Source organism: Pristiophorus japonicus, chromosome 8, assembly GCF_044704955.1.
Source record: "Pristiophorus japonicus isolate sPriJap1 chromosome 8, sPriJap1.hap1, whole genome shotgun sequence".
Taxonomy (NCBI): domain Eukaryota; kingdom Metazoa; phylum Chordata; class Chondrichthyes; family Pristiophoridae; genus Pristiophorus; species Pristiophorus japonicus.
In genome coordinates, this window is record NC_091984.1 from 217,998,298 (window position 1) to 218,020,646 (window position 22,349).

The 22,349-nt window shown below is 42.3% G+C and overlaps 1 protein-coding gene across 1 annotated transcript in view; it reads left to right on the forward strand.

Moving 5' to 3' along the window:
• The window catches only part of pole (polymerase (DNA directed), epsilon), a 126,160-nt gene that overhangs the window by 37,869 nt on the left and 65,942 nt on the right, over window positions 1–22,349 (forward strand). The window contains exons 17-25 of the mRNA XM_070887921.1: window positions 22–150; window positions 4,885–4,987; window positions 12,206–12,352; window positions 12,743–12,888; window positions 13,436–13,584; window positions 15,869–15,961; window positions 17,304–17,448; window positions 17,902–18,059; window positions 20,526–20,721. Of these exons, the coding sequence (XP_070744022.1) occupies window positions 22–150; window positions 4,885–4,987; window positions 12,206–12,352; window positions 12,743–12,888; window positions 13,436–13,584; window positions 15,869–15,961; window positions 17,304–17,448; window positions 17,902–18,059; window positions 20,526–20,721 (1,266 nt within the window). The remainder of the gene's footprint in view (window positions 1–21; window positions 151–4,884; window positions 4,988–12,205; window positions 12,353–12,742; window positions 12,889–13,435; window positions 13,585–15,868; window positions 15,962–17,303; window positions 17,449–17,901; window positions 18,060–20,525; window positions 20,722–22,349) is intronic.

Below are 22,349 nucleotides of genomic sequence, written 5' to 3' on the forward strand. Positions count from 1 at the left end.
GATTTATTTTCTCTCCTGTAGGTGTGTGATGAGATTAAAAAGAAACTGAACTGTTTGAAGGAAGTCCCCAACCGGATTGAATGTCCCCTCATTTACCACTTGGATGTTGGGGCGATGTACCCTAACATCATTTTGACCAACCGTCTACAGGTACTGTCATACGTTAGCTTGTGGTTTCTCTGTACTAAATTATCTTGGCTTGATGATCCAAATTTTAAGCTTCTCATCTGGTTAGCATTAGTTGTTGCCAAACCAGTAGTTTTACCATGCTGTTAATAACTCATAACCTGAAGAATAAGTCATAATGGTACATAATTGAGGTGCCTAGTGCTGTAGGTATAGTTTCAAATGTTAGATCACAGGTGGCTGAGTGGGGGAAAACATGCGCTCCTACAGTTTACACTTAGTGAAAATTAAAGTTCATTGTGCCTCAACTGCCTAGTCTTGCTCAGACTGGAACTATCAGCACTCTGTTGAACCAGGAGAAATTCTTGAACTTGTGTTAAAACTAGGGTTGGCAAGTGATCAATCTTGAGATAAAAAATGTTTAATATCCATTCATCTTGGTTTTAATCTCGCATTTAATTGATGCAGTTCCTGCATTGAGTTCATGCAAATTTGTTTTACATCAAGCGTACGGCACAGGAATAGGCCATTCTGTCCATGGTCTATGCAGGCATTTATGCTCCACACGAGCCTCCTCCCTGCAACTAACCCTATCAGTATATCTTCTGTTCCTTTCTCCCTCATGCTTATGTAGCTTTGCCTTAAATGCCTCTGTTATTTACCTCAAATACTCTTTGTTGTAGCGCATTCCACATTCTTGCCACTCCAATGCCTATATATCCTTTTTTATAATGCGGAGACCAAAACTGCACAGTACTCTATGGCCTAAGCAAGGTTCGATACAAGTTTAATATAACTTCTCTGCTTATGAAAGAGAAATCATGTTTGACAAATCTATTTTTTGAGGTTGTAACTAGCAGAATGGATAAGGAGAAACCAGTGAATGTGGTGTGTTTGGATTTTCAGAATGCATTTGATAAGATGCCACATGAGGTTATTAAACAAAATTAGGGTAATATACTAGCATGGATTGGTGATTGGTTAATGGACGGAAAACATTTTTGGGTTGGCAGGCTATAACAAGTGGAGTACCATAAGGATCAGTTCTTGCGCCTCAGCTATTTACATATCTAAAAGCAAAGAGTCTTCAAGGGGATATAGACAGGCTAAATGAGTGGGTATGAACATGGCAAATGGAATATAATGTTGCGACTTTGGTAGGAAAAATAGAAAAGGTGAGAGATTGGGAAAAGTTGGTGTCAGAGGGACCTGGATATCCTTGTACACGAATCACTGAAAGTTAACATGCAGGTACAGCATGCAATTTAGAAAGCACAATGTTATGTTGGCCTTTATTACAAGATGATTTGAGTATCGGAGTAAAGACGTCTTACTGCATTTGTATAGGGCCTTGGTGAGACCACACCTGGAATACTGTGTACAGCTTTGGTCTCCTTACCTAAGGAAGGATATACTTGCTGTGGATACTTGCCATGGCGGGAGTGCAACGAAGGTTCAGCAGACTGATTCCTGGGATGGGGGGGATTGTCTATAAGAAGAGATTGAATAGATTAGGCCTATATTCACTAGAGTTTAGAAGAATGAGAGGTGATCTCATTGAAGCATACAAAATTCTTACAGGGCTTGACAGTGTATATGCGGCGAGGATGTTTCCTCTGGCCGGGGAGTCTAGAATCAGGAGTCACAGAATAAGGCGTCAGCCATTTAGGACTGAGCTGAGGAGAAATTTCTTCATTTAGTGGATGGTGAATCTTTGGAATTCTCTACCTGAGGTCTGTGGAGGCTCGTTGGTGATTATATTCAAGACAGAGATCGATAGCTTTTTGAAGATTAAGGGAATCAAGGGATATGGGGATAGCGATGGCAAGTGGAGTTGAGGAAAAAGATCAGCCATGATCTTATTGAATGGTGGAGCAGGCTCGAAGGGCCAAATGTCCTACTCCTGCTCCTATTTCTTATGTTCTTATTTTTTCAGTTCTATCCCTCCAGAAATGAATCTCAGTGCTTGGTTTATCTTTTTTATGGCCTTATTAGCCAGTGTCGCTGATCGTGATTTGTATATCTGCTCCCCTAGATCCCTTTGCTCCTCTAATCCATTCACTCTTATTTAGACTCTTCTAATCTAAGCAGTATGTGATCTCTTTATTCTTCCTACCAAAATATACCACCTTTCACATGTCCACATGTCTGTATTGAAATTCATTTGCCAATTAAATGCCCATTCTGCAAGCTTATTAATGTCTTCCTGTATTTTGACACAATCTTCCTTTGTATTAATTACACCTCCCAATTTGGTGTCATCTGCAAATTTTGAAATTGTACTTCTGATTCCCGAGTCTAAATCATTAATGTAAATTGTGAACAATAGTGGTCCCAGCACCGATCCCCATGGAACACCTTTTTTGTCATTCTGTGTAGCTACTTTTAACACCTTCTGTTTCCTGATTGCCTTCCAGTCTGCTACCTGTCCCCTCACCCCACGTGCTCTGACCTTAGTCATGAGTCTAATATGCAGTACTTTATCAAAGGCCTTTTGAAAATCCAAAATATTACATCTACTACATTACCCTTGTCTACTGATAGCAGAATTCACAAAACAACCCTGAATTTAAAAACCCTGTTTTCCTATTTCTGGATCATATTGTTGGTTGCTCGTTTCTATGACTTTGTTTTTTTTAATTCAGTTCAATTTTTAGTAGGAAGAAAATACTATCTGTCTATAGATTTGTAGATAACTTGTTCGGTATGTATTATTAAAACTTTGAATCAAATGTTTTGTAATTAGATATGTTTCACTTTTTTTTCTGTTTGAAAGCCTCACTGAAGTATCTGAATGTTCATTCTGGCCATGGATGAATATCTCTTTTGAAGGAGTGTTTTGGGAAGTTCTGAGGCTATTGAGGGGGTCTAGTTGAAAGAGTTCGGGATTCTGAATCACAGCTATATATTTTCCACTTGCTGGATTTTTGGCGCCCGTGTATGTTAACGTGCGACTTTTTTTTGTGTCTGTGTACGTTCATGGCAGGAAAAAAAAATCGGGACTTTCGCTAAAGAAATACTTGAATTTGGCATCGCACTCTCCGAAGTTAGTCTGGGGGACGGAGCTTGAAGTTTGCGCTAAAAACTCTGGGCATGTGCGAAAAGCTGAAGTTGCCAGGGCAACCAGAAACGCTGAAGTTCGCTCCCCCGAAAGGACTGCTACCCCACCGCCACCAAAAGGGCGCCAAAGGACCTCCCCACCCCCGGCTGGACCCACTGCCACTGCTTCCCCTTGGTTGGACCCGCAGCCACCCCCCACACCCAGTTGGACCCACGGTCCCCCTCCCCCTGGGTCCAGCGAGGGGAGAGCAGTCCTTTCGGCCTGGGATTGCAGTGGGGGGGAGCAGTGCATTCGGCCCGGAAATCTTCCCTTGTTCCAAAAAGAGTTCCCTGTGGAGGGAAAAAAAGTATTTTTGTATTCTTATTGCCTCGCTCCTGTCCTCTTGTGCGCCGCGCCGATTCCTTAACTTCACAGATGTTTTTTTTTGCTGTGCTTTTGGCCAGTGTGCGCTGTGCTGAAAAAAATCGTGGATGGCCAAAATCGATTAAGTGTACAAAAATGTCGCTGATCCCGTTTTGACTTGGGTCGGCAGCAAAAAATGCTATGGTTAAAAAAAAAACTGCCGCGCACAGTCGGCACTGGCGTCCAAATGTTGGCAAAAGTTGAAAAGGGAGTATTTCACGCCAAAAAAACGTTTGTGTGCCATTTTTTGGCATCCAATCGGGGCGCAAATAGGGGCCATAATTTTGAATCTGATCTGAGGAGAGACCATGGCAGTTAAGCAAGTTGTGACCAGAAAAGTGTTCAGGACTTCGTGATGCAGTTATTGAGTGCAAAGTGGAAACAAATTACTCCCTAACATGGCCTATATGTTCCAATTGTAGCACTGACAGTAAGTAATGTTATGATTGGATAACCTAGGCCCATATCTTTTGATGAATGAAACTACTTTCAAGAATTGTTGCATCAGCTGAAGTCCAGAAAGGAGACAGTTATTTTAAAAGGTGACTGACAACCAGTCGGTGTCTTTATAGTTTCTCTTCCTCTCTGGGTATCTCTTAAGTCATGCCATACCTGATCAAAGTTTGCTGGCATTATGAGGTGTAAGGAGATTTTTTTATGCAAAATGTTGGAAAAACATAGAATGCCCCACCTGAAAACGTGATGAAAGCAGAATTTCATTATAGCTTTTTAAAGGGAAGTAGTTAAATATTTAAGAAAAATTCTGAAAGGAACGGGCAGGGGCGTGGTACTAAGTGCTTAGTCCTTTTTGGGGAATCAGTGCTTGTGTGATGAGTCAATGGCCTCCTCCAGTATTCCAACAAAAGGAGCTTTGCTTATGTTACTGGGAGCGCTTAATGTTGCAAAATAGAGTTAAAATGGAAAAATGATTCTTGCTCAGCAGTGGTATCCCTCACCTTGAGCACAAAAAATAATATTTTCTACGTGCCATTAACCTGACACAATCTTTGTTCCTCATTGACCAGAGATCAACCAACTTCATTTTGGATGTTCTAGATGAGCTCAAATTGATTCTAATTAATTGAACTTTGAGCCTACTTAGTTATAGAGATTATCTGATTATACATTCAAGTTTGCAGGCCCAGACAGATTTGTTTGAATTTTCTAGTACGAGTACGATATCCGATGTAGTTTGCTTGTTTTATTATTGAGTAATTAATTAATGCTTCTAGGTAAAGCTTCCATTTGTGTGACTAGTTAATCGTCTCACAATTTAGTACCCTTTCTTCCTGCAGCCTTCTGCCATAGTGGATGAAGCCATATGTGCAGCCTGTGATTTCAACAAACCAGGTGCAAATTGTCAGCGTAAGATGACCTGGACATGGAGAGGAGAGTTCAGTGAGTACAATTATTCATTGGCGTTGTGTCTGGCATGTAGTAAATCTGTCTCATACCTTCAGTGCCTGTAATAATTTGAATTATTACCTTTGTTACCTCTGGACTTGAATATTCCAACACACTCCTGGTTGGCCTCCCACGTTCTACCTTACGTAAACTTGGACATCCAAAATTAAGCTGCCCATGTCCTAACTCGTACCAAGTCCCGTTCACCCATCACCCCAGTGTTCACTGACCTACATTGGCTCCCAGTTAAACAACGCCTCGATTTCAAAATTCTCATCCTTGTTTTCAAATCCCTCCATGATCTCGCCTCTCCCAAGCTCTCTAATATCCTCCAGCTCCACAACCCCCTGAGATATCTGCGTTCCTTTAATTCCGTCCTCGTGAGCATCCCTGATTTTCATCGCTCAACACTTGGTGATCGTGCCTTCAGCTGCTTAGGACCCAAGCTCTGGAATTACCTCGCTAAACCCCTCCGCCGCTCTATCTCGCTTTCCTCCTTAAAAACGCTCCTTAAAACCTACCTCTCATCTGCCCTAATTTCTCCGTGTGATGCTCAGTGTCAAATTTTTGTTTGATAACGCTCCTATGAAGCGCCGTGGGATGTTTTACTCTGTTAAAGGTGGTATATAAATACATGTATGTGTGTTTGTTTTTGGAGGAGCATTAGTTTTATATTTTTATAATGTTCCTTTGTACAGAACTTGCTGTTTTTCTGATTTTGATAGCACAGTAATTTTTCTATCTTAAAGGGTGTTGAACATCTTGCTTATAAAAATGTATGTGACAGAGAAAACTGGATCTTATTAAGGTGATGGCATTGCTTCTTGGAGCTTAGTCAGAACGTTTTTAATTATTTAGCAGGAACTTTTATGAAACAAATGATGCATTTTTTCACTCTTTTGTGTGTTTCAATATTTCATTAGTAAATGCATTAGAGAATTCAACCAGTTTTACAGAATGCAAATCCTGTATGCTTATAGAATTCTTAAATTGGAGAAATCAGTATCCTTATTGTCTTGCTTCTGTAATCTGTTGTCTATGGTGCTAGTCAGGTAATCTGATATTGCTATCAAACGAGTCATTATCCAGGGTTGTCGGCAGGCCTCCAATTTATAGGGCTCAATTTTCCACATTGGGTGATTTTTGGCACATTTGAAGAGGTACGTCCGATTTTTTTTTTTTATGCCCTGACTGCTCCAGAAAAAAAAGTTCTGGAGTTTCACCGGAATTAACTTTGAATTTAGCGAGGCGCACATTGGCCTTAAGGTCTGTGGGTGGAGCTTAAGGCCTGTGCCAAAAACTGATGTTTTGATGATAACGAGGGATGCTCTGTGGGGCTGAGACTGGGAATGGAAACTGATGCTGGGCTGGAAACGGGAAAATGACGCTGCTGCTATCCCGAGCCGAAAGGACCACCTTGCCCCCCCCCCCCCCACCCGGTGCCGCTGTCAGCCCAGACTGAAAGGACCCCCGGTGCTACTGTCATCTCGGGACCAATTCCACTCTTCCCCCCCCCCCCCCACCACCACCACCACGCTAAATGCCCCTCAGTGCCATGTCTTCTGCGCGGCTAAAAGAATGGCGTTTTCCCTCTGCCGGTTTCCTCTTCTCTGCGCCGATTTCCTTAAGTGTAGGGAAGGTTTTTCAGAAGGATGCAATGTACCATTTTAGAAAAAAAATTGTTCTTGGCCAAACTCGCTTAAATGGCCAGAAGTGGCGCATCCGGCAAGTTCCGCCCCCAATGACGTCAAAAAATTGAGAACTAATAAATTGGACATACCTACTTTAGAACGGCACAGAAACTTTGGTGAAACTTGCAGATTTTAGTCTGCTCCCAAAAAAAGCATCGTATGCCAAAATAAAGCGCAGAATGATGCCGAAAATTCAGCGCGTGGTATTGCTGAAGGTGGGATTCTGTACTATCGGCCTGGATTTTGCCAGTGCTCAGGGTGGGTTCGGAGACAGGTTGGCTATCAAAATCTAAGATTGACAGTGGAACGAGATACCGCTGTGAACCAGCCTCTGTCAGTTTCCGAAGTATCAGGTCTGCCTGCGCTTTACAGAACCGACACCAAACAGCGGGTGAGCCAGTTGAAGTAGTTAAGGGGGTGTTTAAAGGTACTTACACAGCATTTTACCATCTACTTCCCATTTTTCCAGCTTTTTGACGACTTTCACAGTGCTCGGGATGAGGTGACAGCTACAAAAGTGGTACAGAAGCTACCATCTCACAGCTGTACACTTTCCAATCTTAGAAGCTGGAGCGTTCAGGATTTGGAATATACTTTTCAACTTTAGGAAGGTTGGAAGTGTTCCAATTCTCTATCCAGTGTCACCACCTTGGAGCAACCTCTCTCACCATTGACCGATCACTTCTGCCTTCTCAACTTTAGATGCCGTCTATTCCAGCAGCATCGGTGCCTTTGAAAAAAATCTCTCATTGGTCCTCAGAATACCACCACGATTAGCCCCAACACCAACATCACTAGGCACACCAGCATTACTAACAACAACACCAACCTTCTCTGCAATCATCTGAAGCTGCACAGGACACAGCACATGACCATATTGCTGCCAGGGTTGGCCTCACCCTGGCCAGATTTACACTTGATGCTGTACAGCCTGGCTGCTACATGATGCAGCAAGTTGGCATGACCCCACACACCAACGCCATAAAGCATCCCTACAATGCCCAAGCCTTCACACTCATCACCATTGTGGGGAGGGGAGGGGGGGGGTTCCGTTATATCGCATCATTCACAACAACTCACTAAGCCTCTTCCAAATGTGCGCACAAATCTGTCCAAGAAGGCAAAGTGTTCAAAATAAAGATTTCAATGTTTAACAACACATTAACAGAAACTTTATATGATCGTTGGCTAAAAAACTCGTGCCTAACTTTGTTTGTTAGTTGGTATGATTGGACAAGGATGAGTGTGAGGGGTGGCCAGTGAGATGGGAATATGATGATGTAGACAGACAGAGAGGGAGGTGCAAGGCAGTTGGTGTGAATAAGGATGTGCAGGAGTAGGCTAGGGAAGGCAGAGTGATGGGGATGTGATGAGTGGCACAGCAGGATGAGGTTGAGTGGCTTTGCAGTAACCTCTCGTGATCTACTGAGATCATTAAAAACTTTGTGCCACTGCAGCCAGGTCCGCCTGACTACATCCCTGCTTGTGTCCTCCTGTGCAATGAGCATCCAGGCTGCGATGGTGTCCTGGGGAGATCTCTTCCGCTCATTGGAAGGGATGGGAACCTCTCTGCATGCAGTGACTCCCTCCATTAGCATGTGGAGGGAGTCATGCGAGAGCATGGGTGCTACCATGCACCTTTTATACAGTGCTTGTAGCACCTCATTACTGCAGAACACTGACAGCACAACTGTCAAAATGAATGTGGAAATGGTCCCTTTCAGGAAACCGGCTGATGACATGTCATCAAATGGTGACATCAGACCCGCTTCCTTTTAATTGGCCGAGAACCTCGCAGGGCGGGCTTAACTAGCCCAATCAAGGAAACATCGTGGTGAAGTGGGCATGGAACCAGGAGCAGGGTTGGAACACTCCCTTGCCGTCGCCTGACTCTCCCGACCCAGTCGGCGAAATTGCGGCCATAGTTCTCTTTTTATATCATGTCCTTACATATGATTGCAGTATCAAAACAGAATTTATCTTAAACTAGAAATTTTAATTTGGCTCCACAACAACTTCTGCTATTCCAAGCAAGGTGCATGGAGGACATGGACCAAAGCTACACTTTCCTCTTTTGTTCCTCCTTTCCCCCACCCTAATATAAACCTAGAGATTGTGAACACTCTCTGCAGACAGATGTGCTGGATGTACTTCAGCTGCTTTGGATTTCTGTTGACAAAAGTCACTGGTAAATTTAAGGGTTTTTGAAGGAATTTTTTTCCACATAAAGGGTTTCGAAAATTGTTACTTTTAATGTTTTTAAAATAAAATATATTCTTGCAAGTACAGGTGCAGAGTTCGGAATCCGTAAAATGTTCTGGAATCCAGACCCGGCGACCCTGCCGATCTCGGTGCCCTGCCGCTGCCCGACATCGGGCCTCGCCCCGCTGCCGCTGCCCTTACCTCGAGGCCTCCTCGCCGGCCCGCCCGACGACCACCTCGGCAGGCCCTGGACGGCAGGTACCCCCACCCCCCCATCTGACTTTTCGAAATTTGGAAATACCCAAACCTGGGCTCGGGTGTTTCCAGATTTGTGACGTCAGAAAGACTTTCCAAAGTCCGGAAAAACGCGGAATCCGGAACGGCCTCGGTCGTGTGGGTTCCGGATTCGGGACGCTGCACCTGTATTTTAAAAGAGGAACCTAGGTTAATATACTAAATGAAACTTGTTTCCCCAGAGACTAAACAATTAGCAATTTGTTAACTTGTCTAGATAATCGAAGAATCCTTCACACCCATTTTGTTGGAAAGTTCTTTGATCCATGTCTGCCTGTGAAGAGGGAACTAAATAGAAAGAGGCTGTTTGAAAAAGGAAGGCTGTGAGAGCGGTGATGCTTGTAAACATCGGTCCAAAAGCTTTACGCAGGCTCAGGGTCAGAAATGCTGGATGGAACAGTTAAAAGACATCTTGTTCAGGTCAAATAAGATGACCCACTGATGTTGAGAAACATGGCATGCTCTTTATTTTTTTATCATTGTGAAGATAAGATTGAACTAAGTGAATGTTTGTATGTTCACTTACTGTGAAACAATGCAGCTTAACAATTAGCATAAAGCCTTTTCTCAGAAATGCTTTCTTGGTCTACCTTCAAAGAGATTAAAGAAGCATTCGTATGAAAGACGAATATTCAGTCCAGATCAGGAAGGGGTGCTATTGTTGGGACTCTGGGTTACGCTATTGCGTATGTAGATATAGAGCACTATGGGCTAGAAATTGGCCAGCCTTGCGCCTGTTTTTTCAGCAATATTTTGCCTTTTTTGATGTTAAAAGGTGCTCGCCTAAATTGGCCAAAGTTGTGCACCAGCAGTTTTGAAATGCCGCTGAAAAGCAGACTGCTGTCGTGCAACGCCAAAAAAAGCAATATTGCTTTAAATTGGCTGTTCAGCGCACCCGTATTCTGCACAGAATAAAATGCCCGAGAAAAGCCTGCATTGCGGTCCTAGAAACAGCGGTAAGTATAAAGACGTGCAAAAAAGGTGAGTCACGTTTTTTAATTTTTAATTCTATTGCAGCAGTTACTTAGTTAAGGGTCTTTGTAAATGTGATTTTTGTTTTTTGCAATTTTTTTTGTGTTTTTCCCCCCTCCCAGGGCCTGTCTTTTTAGCGGTAATTGGCCTCGGACTAAAGTTGGCGAGGACCGTGGGTTCCACCGCGAATCCTCGTGTAATGCCGATTTTTACCATCGGGTGCATTTTGTTGCCAATTTTACCCCTTTAAAAAAATAGCAGTATTTGTAACAGTATTTTTGCGCAAAAATGCCGGGGGAAAAATACCATTATCGCCAAAAGACCAATTTCTAGCCCTGTGAGTCAATTGCCACAAAAGTACGACACTCGGACTACTTACGAGATGACTGCGACACTGAACCTGGGGAGGTAGCTATAGCAGACCTGAATTTCTCAAGGTACCATTTAGTGAAATGGGTGTTTAGTAAAAAGATTTTCTCTCTAACCAAAGGTAATTTAAAACATATGTAAAATACGTGGCACTGGGGGGGCCACGGGCGGCGAGGGTCGGAGGACTGGTGAAAATCTGCGGGTGGCAAGGATCAGCGTGCGGCCAGAACCAGCAGCATTTACATTACTCCTCTGCCATCGACTCCCAATGCAGTCTTGTGCAGTCAACCGGATTACTAAATATAATCTTCCCAGGGGCCAGCAGAGGGGCCGGGATCCAAGGCCAAAATAGGCGCGACCATTAGCAAGGACCCAGCGGCTGGAGAGAGAACGGAAAGTGCAGCAGAGCCTGCGAATGGAGAGGGGGCAGGGGTGGTGATGGCCTGGAATACAGTGGCAGTATCTTTATGGATAAACCCACAAGCTGCTCCAAGATCAATGTGCTCACCTACAGCACGATTCCTGAGGGTTTTAATCCTCTCCACCACCTATCCCCTGAGCAAATAACATTTTTCTTTACAGAAACTAGCTCTGTAAAAAGCTATTGTGCATGAGAAACTGAAATGCAGAGCATTCGCAAGTCACTTGTAAAACACTTAAAACCAGTTACCGTCTCATTATTGCGAAGCACTTAGCAAGACTTACAGGAAATTGACTCTTAATGTTTCAGAAAGTGTATTTACAGGGGGAAGTCACTATTGTGTGACTGGAGATCTCCACTCTCTGGTCTTTCTCGTTGCCATCCCCCACCAACCACAGACAGGCAGAACCTTTGTGTGCTGTTTTACCCCAAGCTTGGCTTTCTTCCCCTCCATCACTTGGACTGCATTCTCTTACCTCCCTGACATTAACTGCCTCAGTATACTTGTCCCTTTACTGATGAAATTTATCCACACATTTATTATCTAGGTTTGCCTTGTCTCTACCCTGCGTAAGCTACAACTCATTCCAAATACTCGCATGTGATTTCTGTCCTTGCTAAGCTTTACTGGTTCCTCATATCCAGCATTTTGGCTTTAGGATCCTCATCCTCTCCTTCAAATCTCTCCATGGCTTTGTCCCACTCTACTTCAGCAAACTTCTCGTTGTTTGTTCCTGTACGCACCTATATTTCCTTTTGGCTGTGACCTACACTTGCCTGCTCATTCAGTCTCACTGTTGGTGGCAGCTTCTTCAACCTGGTGTCAACCTCCCTCCTTTCAATTTTTTTTTCCCTCAGCTTTCCATTTTTATCTGTCTTTCCTTTGATGTCTACACCTCCCAAGAGTTGGTTACGAAAAAGATACAGCTGGGTTTTAAGTGTCACAGTCTGCTTACGAGAACAGCTGTTGAAGCATTTAGAGAGAAAGTATACAAAACTTAATGGGGATTATAGGTCAACTTTAACTCCAGTTTGAAAAGTGGAATCCTTACCTCCTGTTTCTTTTTTATCTGGCTATCCTGTTGGTACAGATTCACTAAGAATATTCTGTAAGAGCTACTATTTATGATACTGTATTTTAAGATTTTAAATTCATTTTGAACAAGACTTCCCACATATAAGTATGCAAAAAAACCTCCAGCTTAACTAGAGTAAATTATGCTTCTTAAAATGGCATGCTAATTTTGCAGTTTATCTTTACAGTGCCCGCCTCACGCAGTGAGTACCATCGTATTCAACAGCAGCTTGAATCTGAGAAGTTCCCTTCTGTTTTCCCAAATGGACGGCCACAAGCTTTCCATGAGCTATCCCGTGAAGAGCAGGCCAAATACGAAAAGAAGCGACTGGCAGGTAAAACTAAATTAATCTTTCATTAACAGTTTTGTGTTTGGGTATCTTCAATTTTGTATATTTTAGTTTCTTGTATTCGTACGTTTCCATGGGCTACAGATATCCTGTGTTTAGTTGGTTGCGTAGCCACCATCTTGTTGGACAACCCCATGGTCACTGAAGGGTGCATGGTGTAAAGCAAATTGTAGCATTACAAAAGTTACACTGGCTGAAATCAACCAAGTCAATATATTGCTGTCCAGTCGTAAATGGTGGTTGATTAATCCTCCAGATTTTTGATGGAAATGAACTCAATAACTCAATTTTCACCATTCTAGAAAAGTTTGCTCAGTTTCTGCAACTTGTACTGCTATTGACTGTGTGTAATGCATCTCTCTCCGTTTTTTTCAGACTATTGTCGCAAAGCTTACAAGAAAATCCGCGTCACTAGGATAGAGGAGAGAGTAACTACAATTTGCCAGCGTGAAAATTCTTTCTATGTAGACACAGTGCGAGCTTTCCGTGACCGGCGGTATGAATTTAAGGGTTCACACAAGGCAAGATTTTGCACTCCCATGACCTATTTTTCTACGTGGTCGAACTCTTAAAATTCAATATCATTCTTTAATCAACATGACGATAGAGAATTCTGTATTTATAAATATTTGGTATTATTTTGGGAAAATCCATAATCCAGCTTCACTCTAGTTTCCTTTCGTTTCTTCCCCAACCACCACAATCACTTAACTACATTTGACCTAGTTCATAGATTTTCTTTGGGTCATCTTATCTATTTTAAGTCTTTAATTTTTGCCCTCATAAGAAACTATCCACTTGCTACTGTCGCCTCTAAATTAAAAGCCTCATTCCAGGACTAGAGCACATAGTACTGAGAGAGTGGTGCATTCTCCAAGCTATTGACCTTCAGATCAGATGTTAATTTGAGGCCCAGATGCTTGCCACATTTGCTTCTGTAGATCACTGCACTTTAAAGTAATTATATGTGAAGCACTTTGAGATAAGTGTTACGATGATATGCAAGTGCAAGTCTTTATTTTTGATTTTTGCCAATTCCTATCTTTAGTGACTTTTATTTTTTTCTAGGTATGGAAGAAGAAACTGTCTGCTGCCATTGAGTGTGGAGATGCTACAGAAATCAAACGTTGTAAGAACATGGAGATCTTGTATGAGTCCCTGCAGCTGGCACACAAGTGTATTCTAAACTCTTTCTATGGCTATGTCATGCGCAAAGGGTTAGTAATCAACTAAATACAAATGGTCAAGTATTGGTAGATACGGCTTGTTTTAACAGCAATAATTATGAGACCGTGCACTAGAATATCAGCTTGTATCTCAGGACTAGGGTGCAGTTTTAATCTGCTTACTGGATTGCCAATTTTAGTGCTGTGTCAATGTTAAACAGTGAACAGAGCCCTCAATGCCTCCCCATGATGTAGAAGGAAGGAATGGTAATGCCCCTTAAGATTTGTGAGATCCCAATGACCCATTGGATTAGTATACAGGTTGTACCTCTCCAGTCAGTCCTGCGCCCTCGGGGCCTGACCTGTGCCAGTTCAGAGAATTTGCTGAACCAAGGGAGGTCATGCCTAGCCTAGGCTTACCAGTACCTGAAGACAGCGCCCGGGCTCCTGAACTACTTCACCACACTCCGGCTGCGAAACTCGGGCCTTGCTCTCTCCGTTCTGGTTTGCTGTTCTTTTTTTTAAGATTGTGTCGACCAGCTCCCGGAACAGTCGCACTCCCCTCCATCGCCACACCCGGTCCTGCCACCACTCACGCTCCAGGCACGGGACTGATGCTGAACCACAGGTGGTGCTGGATCAGAGAGTCCCAAACTGGACAGGTACAACCTTGTCACGGAGTCGGCTGTAGGTCCAGAGCCATAGTTTCACACATGGCAAATTAAAATAATGTAATTCTGAGTCTAAAATATTTTTGCAGGTTCAGATATTGTCATCATTCATTGGCCTAATGTTCCTATATATGGAGCTGTTCTTTTTTTCCTCAGTGTCTGAAATATACAGTGACAACACTGCAGTTGAAAATGTGATTTATTCTATGGGCTGAAACGAGATTGTTTTCTGTTGTTTGTAAATTCAATTCTTGGAAACTCAACAGGATGGTTATATCTATCTATACATAATCTTGTATCTGGTGTATCAAGACTTTCAAAGGTGTTTCATCCCAGATCTTCGCAAGTCTGAGCAAGAATTAGTGATTGGCTGCCTGAAGTAAGGGCTTATTTTTTAAATTACCAAATATGCAATTAAAGGAATATGAAAAAAAATTTAAAAATACGTGATTCACTTAGTCAGTATCAGTAAAAGTTGATAGCACCATTAAACTGAGCAATTTGCTGTGATTATTGGTAGCACAAATCAAATGACTACAAATATTTTAAGTTTGTTTGAACTGCCATCCTGACGATGCCCCCCCCCCCCCCCCGATAAAAATTTACCAGTAAGAGTAACATTTAGAACATAAGACGATACAGCATTAAATAATGCTGAATAAAGTGCGTGTTGCATAAAGTTGCCAGTAATGTATTGTAAATTCCTGGAAAACATTTTCTTGGAGAGTCCTAATCCATTTCACGAACCTGACGCTCAATTGACTGGAGCTTGAATTATTCGATCAGGCTTTATTTTCTTTTGCAAATGCCTGGGATCCTTTTCCTTGAAATCCAGGTCAATCACAGCAAAGTGCCTTTCCCATTCCTTTTGGCTCCAACTACCCTCTCTGCTCGATTCCAACAAGCTGACTGGCTCCTCTGCAGCGGCCAGACCAGCCCGTCTTGTCATTCCTGGTCTGCTGTAGCTCAGTGCACTTGATTCCTATTTAAAATCCAGTTCATTCTTCTAAGAGTTGTTTCTGTCACCGATCACAGTGGGGTAAATATTTGTTCTGGCTTTTTATTTCTTTTAAACCATATGTATTTCGTTAGTTGAGAGGTGGGGGGTGGTGGGGAATAATGGATGAAACATTTGTAAGGAAATGCTTTCAGTAACTTAGTTTGCCTTATCCTTTCTAAGAAATTAGATGTAATAAATTTGAGTCCTAATTGATCATTTTCACATTGGCTAATCAGGTGGAAAAAATTTGAACTGTGGTGAAATAGGTGTGCCACAGAAATGTTTTTTGAGTTCTTAACATTGGATGGGTGACTGACAAAATACATGCGGGATGATTTTATTTTCACAATATAGATTTGTATGTTTTGTCTAGTATGCAATTCATATTTGCAAGTTTTGTGTCACTGGTACCTGATTGGCTCTTTTTCCTCACCCCATGCTAAATGGTGAAATGCATTTTGCAGTCACAAGGGTCGGAACGCATGGAACAGACTGAAGAAACTGTCTTTTATACTATCTACATAGAGGCTTGAAAACTGGACCATTTTTACCCTTTCAACTGAGGAGAATACCTTACTGCTGCTGAAACAACAACAAAGTTAAAATGTGAATGAAGTCCAGGGAAATAACTTTTGTGTGTGTGTGTGTGTGTGTTCTCTGACAGGGCTCGTTGGTATTCCATGGAAATGGCTGGGATTGTCTGTCACACTGGAGCGAATATCATCATGCAAGCCAGAGAGCTGATAGAACAGATTGGGTGAGGGAGTTATGGAATATGGATTTCATGGCTGTTAATTGTTTATTCTTTAAAATCTTCCTCTTCACTTGTCTCTGTTAATCTGCAACTATCCTGATGCTGCCCATTATTTTGCAAATGGATGTATTGAGTGGGTACCTTACATTAAGATTCTTGGTCCCTCGAGTAAATTGGTACTGAGGAGTATTGTAATATTCACTTCTTGAAGGTGCTCATGTAAGCTTCAGGATGGTCTCGTGTAGATTCCACTTTAGACATGTACTGCCTGTTTGGATTCCCATTTCCCACTTTTCAATACTCTATTTTTGCATTTATGTTGGAGAGGAGAGAACATTTCTGACATATTTCAATGTGCATGTTCATCAATAGCATCTGAGCTGTTCAGTTGTGAATGCTTTAAAAACACACGGCTAGAAATGATGGCTGGCATCAAGTTCCTAAAGGATTGGGTGGCTTTTTTGATATTCAATATGAGTGAAATCTGTTGAAGTCACGAGTCAACTAGCAGAAAGAAAATGCCTGGAAATTCAGGCGAAAATATGAATAGGGAAGGGAGGGAAATTAGTTGAAATCTCAGTTTGAATCTGAGTGCAGTGACCGCTAACCAGTGCTCGAGGGATTGAGCTTTGCTGGCCTCATTCTGTTCGTCTATGGGACAGGCAGTGACAGTTTTTGTGCCGTAAGGCAAAAAGTACACAGCTTTATTTTAACATAGAAACATAGAAAATAGGTGCAGGAGTCGGCCATTCGTCCCTTCGAGCCTGCACCACGATTCAATAAAATCATGGCCGATCATTCACCTCAGTACCCCTTTCCCGCTTTCTCTCCATACACCTTGATCTCTTTAGCCGTAAGGGCCATATCTAACTCCCTCTTGAATGTATCTAATGAACTGGCATCAACAACTCTCTGTGGTAGAGAATTCCACAGGTTAACAATTCTCTGAGTGAAGAAGTTTCTCCTCATCTCAGTCCTAAATGGCTTACCCTTTACCCTTAGACTGTGACCCCTGGTTCTGGACTTCCCCAACATCAGGAACATTATTCCTGCATCTAACCTGTCCAGTCCCGTCAAAATTTTATGTTTCTGTGAGATCCCCTCTCATTCTTCTAAACTCCAGTGAATACAGGCCCAGTCGATCCAGTCTCTCCTCATATGCCAGTCCTGCCATGCCAGGAATCAGTCTGGTGAACCTTCACTGCTCCCCTCAATAGCAAGAACGTTCTTCCTCAGATTAGGAGACCAAAACTGAACACAATATTCCAGGTTTATTTCTGGCAAAATGTGGAGCTTTTCTCCAATTTAAACAATAAGCACTTAACCTACTTGTTTCTATTAACAGGCGACCTTTGGAGCTCGACACTGATGGTATTTGGTGTGTCCTTCCTAATTCTTTCCCAGAGAACTTTGTTGTCAAGTCAAACAATTCTAAAAAGCCAAAAGTTACAATCTCCTACCCTGGTGCTATGCTCAATATCCTGGTGAAGGTAAGAATGAAGCCAGCTCAGAAACCTCCTTAAATATTGCTGACAATGCAGCTGGAGTATGTAGGTTGTGCCAGGATTGTGGGGGTGGGGGCGGGAGAGAATATTGAATAATAGGACTTCCACTATACTGCAGTCATCTATTTTCTAATTTCTGTTAATTTAAAGTGTTTGTGTGAATGGATTTCAAAAGATATTTAACCCATAGAGTTAAATATTAAAATATATTTTAATTGGAGTTTGTTCTGAAATGCTTAAGGGCCATTTTCTAATTTCAGAGGTTCAGACTTTGTGTTTGGGAGAGAGAAACGCAAATGCCGACTGGTGGTGTTTTCCAGTGCTATCTATTTGCATAGCTTATTCAATTCCTGATTGTTCACGACAGTGGATATGTAATGTTGTTGAATGAGTTGGTGTGTTTTGCTGCAGCTAAACCTTGACATTTTTCTGCTGCAGGAGAGATTCACTAATGAACAGTACCAGGAGTTGGTGGACCCTGCAACGCTGACCTACGTCACCCACTTAGAAAACAGCATCTTTTTTGAGGTTGATGGTCCTTATCTGGCTATGATTCTGCCAGCTTCCAAAGAGGAAGGAAAGAAACTCAAAAAAAGGTAGAAGTAACAGAATGGCAGATTTCCCAGGTTGCTGTGCTTTGTAACACTAGCTGATCTCCATTGAGTTGCTCATTGGTATTCTGGGATCTGAAGCATGGCTATGATGTTTAGCTGCTACGGTGGCACTGTACTTTCCTGGGCTCCTTGTGAAGGACACTGCTCATTTACTCCCGATGGGAAAGTTGCTTAAATAGACACATTTGTAAGATTTGGATCACAGGTCACACACAGATTACCCAAAGGGTCTTGGGAGTTGTAAGGTATTTTATTAAAGAGTTGCAGTTTTAAGCATAATCAGATACTACATGCGATTGAGATAGATATAGTAGACATACAACCCGTGACAGATGAGGGCAATCTACGGCCCCGGAACAACCGGACAGATGGTGGTCTCTGATTGGGTGGATGCCTGTGGCAGTGGTCACTTCTGTTGGGTTATCCCTTGAGCTGTTGGAGGTATTAGACTATCAGCCAGCATCGATCCACCCCGGAGGTTAAACTTGACCGAGGTGTTAGGCCGTAGCCAGCAAGCGTCCACCTCGGGGAAGCCGTCTCCCCAAGCTGCCTATTTATCTCTCTCGGCCACCCGTTTTTATAACTTATTTCAATGGATTGACACCAGGTATCTATCAGTCATTTTTACCCATCCCATGGTCCAATTACAGGAGAGGGGGTACTACTGACAGCCCCCTCCCATCTTGCTGAGGTCAGCTATTTCCTTATCTGTGTTCTAAATGTCTTGCTTTGTTTATAAAGACATTTTCCTTATCCAACTGGCTCCGAGCTAAACCCCTTATCGGCATAGCTATGCCCTGAAGGCCTGTTTTTCTGTCTTGACCTCAGCTCTCCGTCTGCTGAGATGGCACAAGTACTTCTTTTATAAAACAATTTTTTCTTTTATAATTCGCAATTTCTTCGGATTCATGATTTCTTGAGGTCAATTAGAAGTTGCAGAGTGAAGAGACCAGGTTATCAAAGTTGTAAGAAGTGACTGGCTTTAGGGCTTACGAGGAAATACCTCGGCGGGTAGGAATATTAAGTCCAAACTTCTGTGAGCGGCCGAGGTGTTCAAATAAAAATGTTAATGAACATAGTTGGATATAAATCAATTTGATTGCTGGCGCCTACTCATGTGAAATATTTACTTTTTGTGTCATTTTAAACCTTATTATGGACATTAGAAATTTCAGCTGCTGAAAATATTTTGAAATCCATTTTAAATGATTTGTTTGGTTGAGTTTCAGATCAAGTCAATTTTTGAGTGTCCATAGTTGCAAGTGATTCAGGCTGTTCAGAGTTGACCTTTTAAAAACATATATTTCAACCAGTCAATTCAAAAGCTGTAGTGTATGCAATATCTAAATATAGGGCTGGAATTTGCTGCTTGCCCGGTTAGTTAGACTTTTTCCTGAAGCCTTCAGCTCACATTTTGTTTGCCCTGTAAGTTGCTGGTGGTGCAAGCTAATGGTGTGGCGAGATCAACAGGGCATCTTGGACCTTGGTGACCAACAGTGTATCTCCTTAAGCAATAAGATTTAAGGATTGAGAAATAAACGGAGGAAGGACTGAGAAGGAGGGTGAATTAGAGTGGGTGAATTCAATGTCAAATCAGGTACAGGTAATGAGGGAATTAAAGATTGAATCAAGAGAGAAAGAAGACAAAAGAGCAGTAAAAAAAAATTTTACCGTTTGGCATTTTTAAAAATCTTCAATAATTCACTACCTGAAGGAATGAGACTCCACACTTTTAATTGTTCACTTTTTGGGTCAGAGAGGTTGATGGCAGCCATGAACAATTATCACATTGTTGAAAGGTACTTGTGCTGATAATTACTAAACATCACTTTCTGTAGCATGTTTAATGGGCAATTATTGTGCAAATGAAGCAACTTCATGAAACTCCTGAGGGCACGATGTCATTTTCGTGAAGTTAACAATGTCCCAAATCATCCAGCAACTTGTGGCGATTTGCAATTCACAGGGTGTCTCTTCCTTGCCACAAATTGCTGGCTGATTTGCACATTAATAATGGCAGGCATTGTTCAAATCCTGTTACTTTTTCAGCCAATTATGATCCATAGTTTATTTTTTACCCTTGCTGATAGTAACCATCTGCTGGGATGTGAGCAACAGCAATTTTGCCCGCTTTCCCTCCAAGGATCCTGTTACAAATAGTCATGAACATCAGCAATGCAAGTCTGTGCCTGCCACTTTCTCCTCCACTTGACTTTTGCTGGAGTATGTTTCACAAGGTCCTCATGAGTGAATGAATATCTTTATATGTATCCAAACAGTGAGTGTCGATGGGCTATTGGACTGTGTAGGGCCCTGGATGACTTATCCTCTTGCTTGAGGGAGATCCATTTAGTCAGAAAACTTATTTGGAAAGCAACTTTAAGTGGGCAGTAGCCACTGTCATCGACATGTTTTTGTGAATGATACTGGTCACTTTGTTTCTGGCAGATATGCAGTGTTTAATGAGGATGGCTCACTGGCTGAACTGAAAGGCTTTGAAGTGAAGCGTCGTGGGGAATTGCAGCTCATCAAGATTTTTCAGTCTTCTGTGTTCGAGGCCTTTCTGAAAGGCACCACGTTGGAGGAAGTGTATGCATCTGTTGCCAAAGTAGCAGATTACTGGTTGGATGTACTCTACAGCAAGGTACGGATGACAATATTTAGCTGGTACAGAAACATAGAAAATAGGTGCAGGAATAGGCCATTCGGCTCTTTGAGCCTGCACCACCATTCAATGATCAGCCATGATCTTCTTCACCTCAGTGCCCCTTTCCTGCTTTCTCTCCATACCCCTTGACCCCTTTGGCCGTAAGGGCCATATCTAACTCCCTCTTAAATATATCCAACAAACTGGCATCAACAATTCTCTGCAGTAGGGAATTCCACAGGTTAACAACTCTGAGTGAAGAAATTTCTCCTCATCTCAGTCCTAAATGGCTTACCCCTTATCCTTAGACTGTGTCCCCTGGTTCTGGACTTCGCCAACATCGGGAACATTCTTCCTACATCTAACCTGTCCAGTCCCATCAGAATTTTATATGTTTCTATGAGATCCCTTCTCATCCTTCTAAACTCCAGTGAATACAGGCCCAGTCAATCCAGTCTCTCCTCATATGTCAGTCCAGCCATCCCGGGAATCAGTCTGGTGAACCTTCGCTGCACTTCCTCAATAGCAAGAACATCCTTCCTCAGATTAGGAGACCAAAACTGAACACAATATTCCAGGTTTATTTCTGGAGCTTTTCTCCAGTTTAAACAATAAGCACTCAACCTACTTGTTTCTATTAACAGGTGACCTTTATGTTCCCGACAAGCTTCCTCTCATACTCTATTTTCCCCCTCCTAATTAAACCCTTTGTCCTCCTCTGCTGAATTCTAAATTTCTCCTAGTCTGCAGGTTTGCTGCTTTTTCTTGCCAGTTTATATGCCTCTTCCTTGGATTTAACACTATCCTTAATTTCCCTTGTTAGCCACAGTTGAACCACCTTCCCCGTTTTACTTTTACTCCAGACAGGGATATACAATTGAAGTTCATCCATGTGATTAAATGTTTGCCATTGCCTATCCACTGTCAATCCTTTAAGTATCATTCGCCAGTCTATTCTAGCCAATTCATGTCTCATACCATCAAAGTTACCTTTCCTTAAGTTCAGGACCCTAGTCTGAATTAACTGTGTCACTCGCCATCTTGATAAAGAATTCTACCATATTATGGTCACTCTTCCCCAAGGAGCCTCGCACAACAAGATTGCTAATTAGTCCTTTCTCATTACACATCACCCAGTCTAGGATGGACAGCCCTCTAGTTGGTTCCTCGACATATTGGTCTAGAAAACCATCCCTAATAAACGTCAGGAAATCCTCCTCCACCGTATTGCTACCAGTTTGGTTAGCCTAATCTATATGTAGATTAAAGTTGCCCATGATAACTGCTGTACCTTTATTGCACGCTTACCTAATTTCTTGTTTGATGCTGTCCCCAACCTCACTACTACTGTTTGGTGGTCTGTATACAACTCCCACTAGCGTTTTCTGCCCTTTGGTATTCCGCAGCTCCACCCATACAGATTCCACATCATCCAAGCTAATGTCCTTCCTTACTATTGCGCTAATTTCCTCTTTAACCAGCAATGCTATCCCACCTCCTTTTCCTTTCTGTCTATCCTTCCTGAATGTTGAGTTCCCAGCCTTGGTCACCCTGGAGCCATGTCTCCGTGATGCCAATTATATCATATTCATTAATTGCTGCATGTGCAGTTAATTTGTCCACCT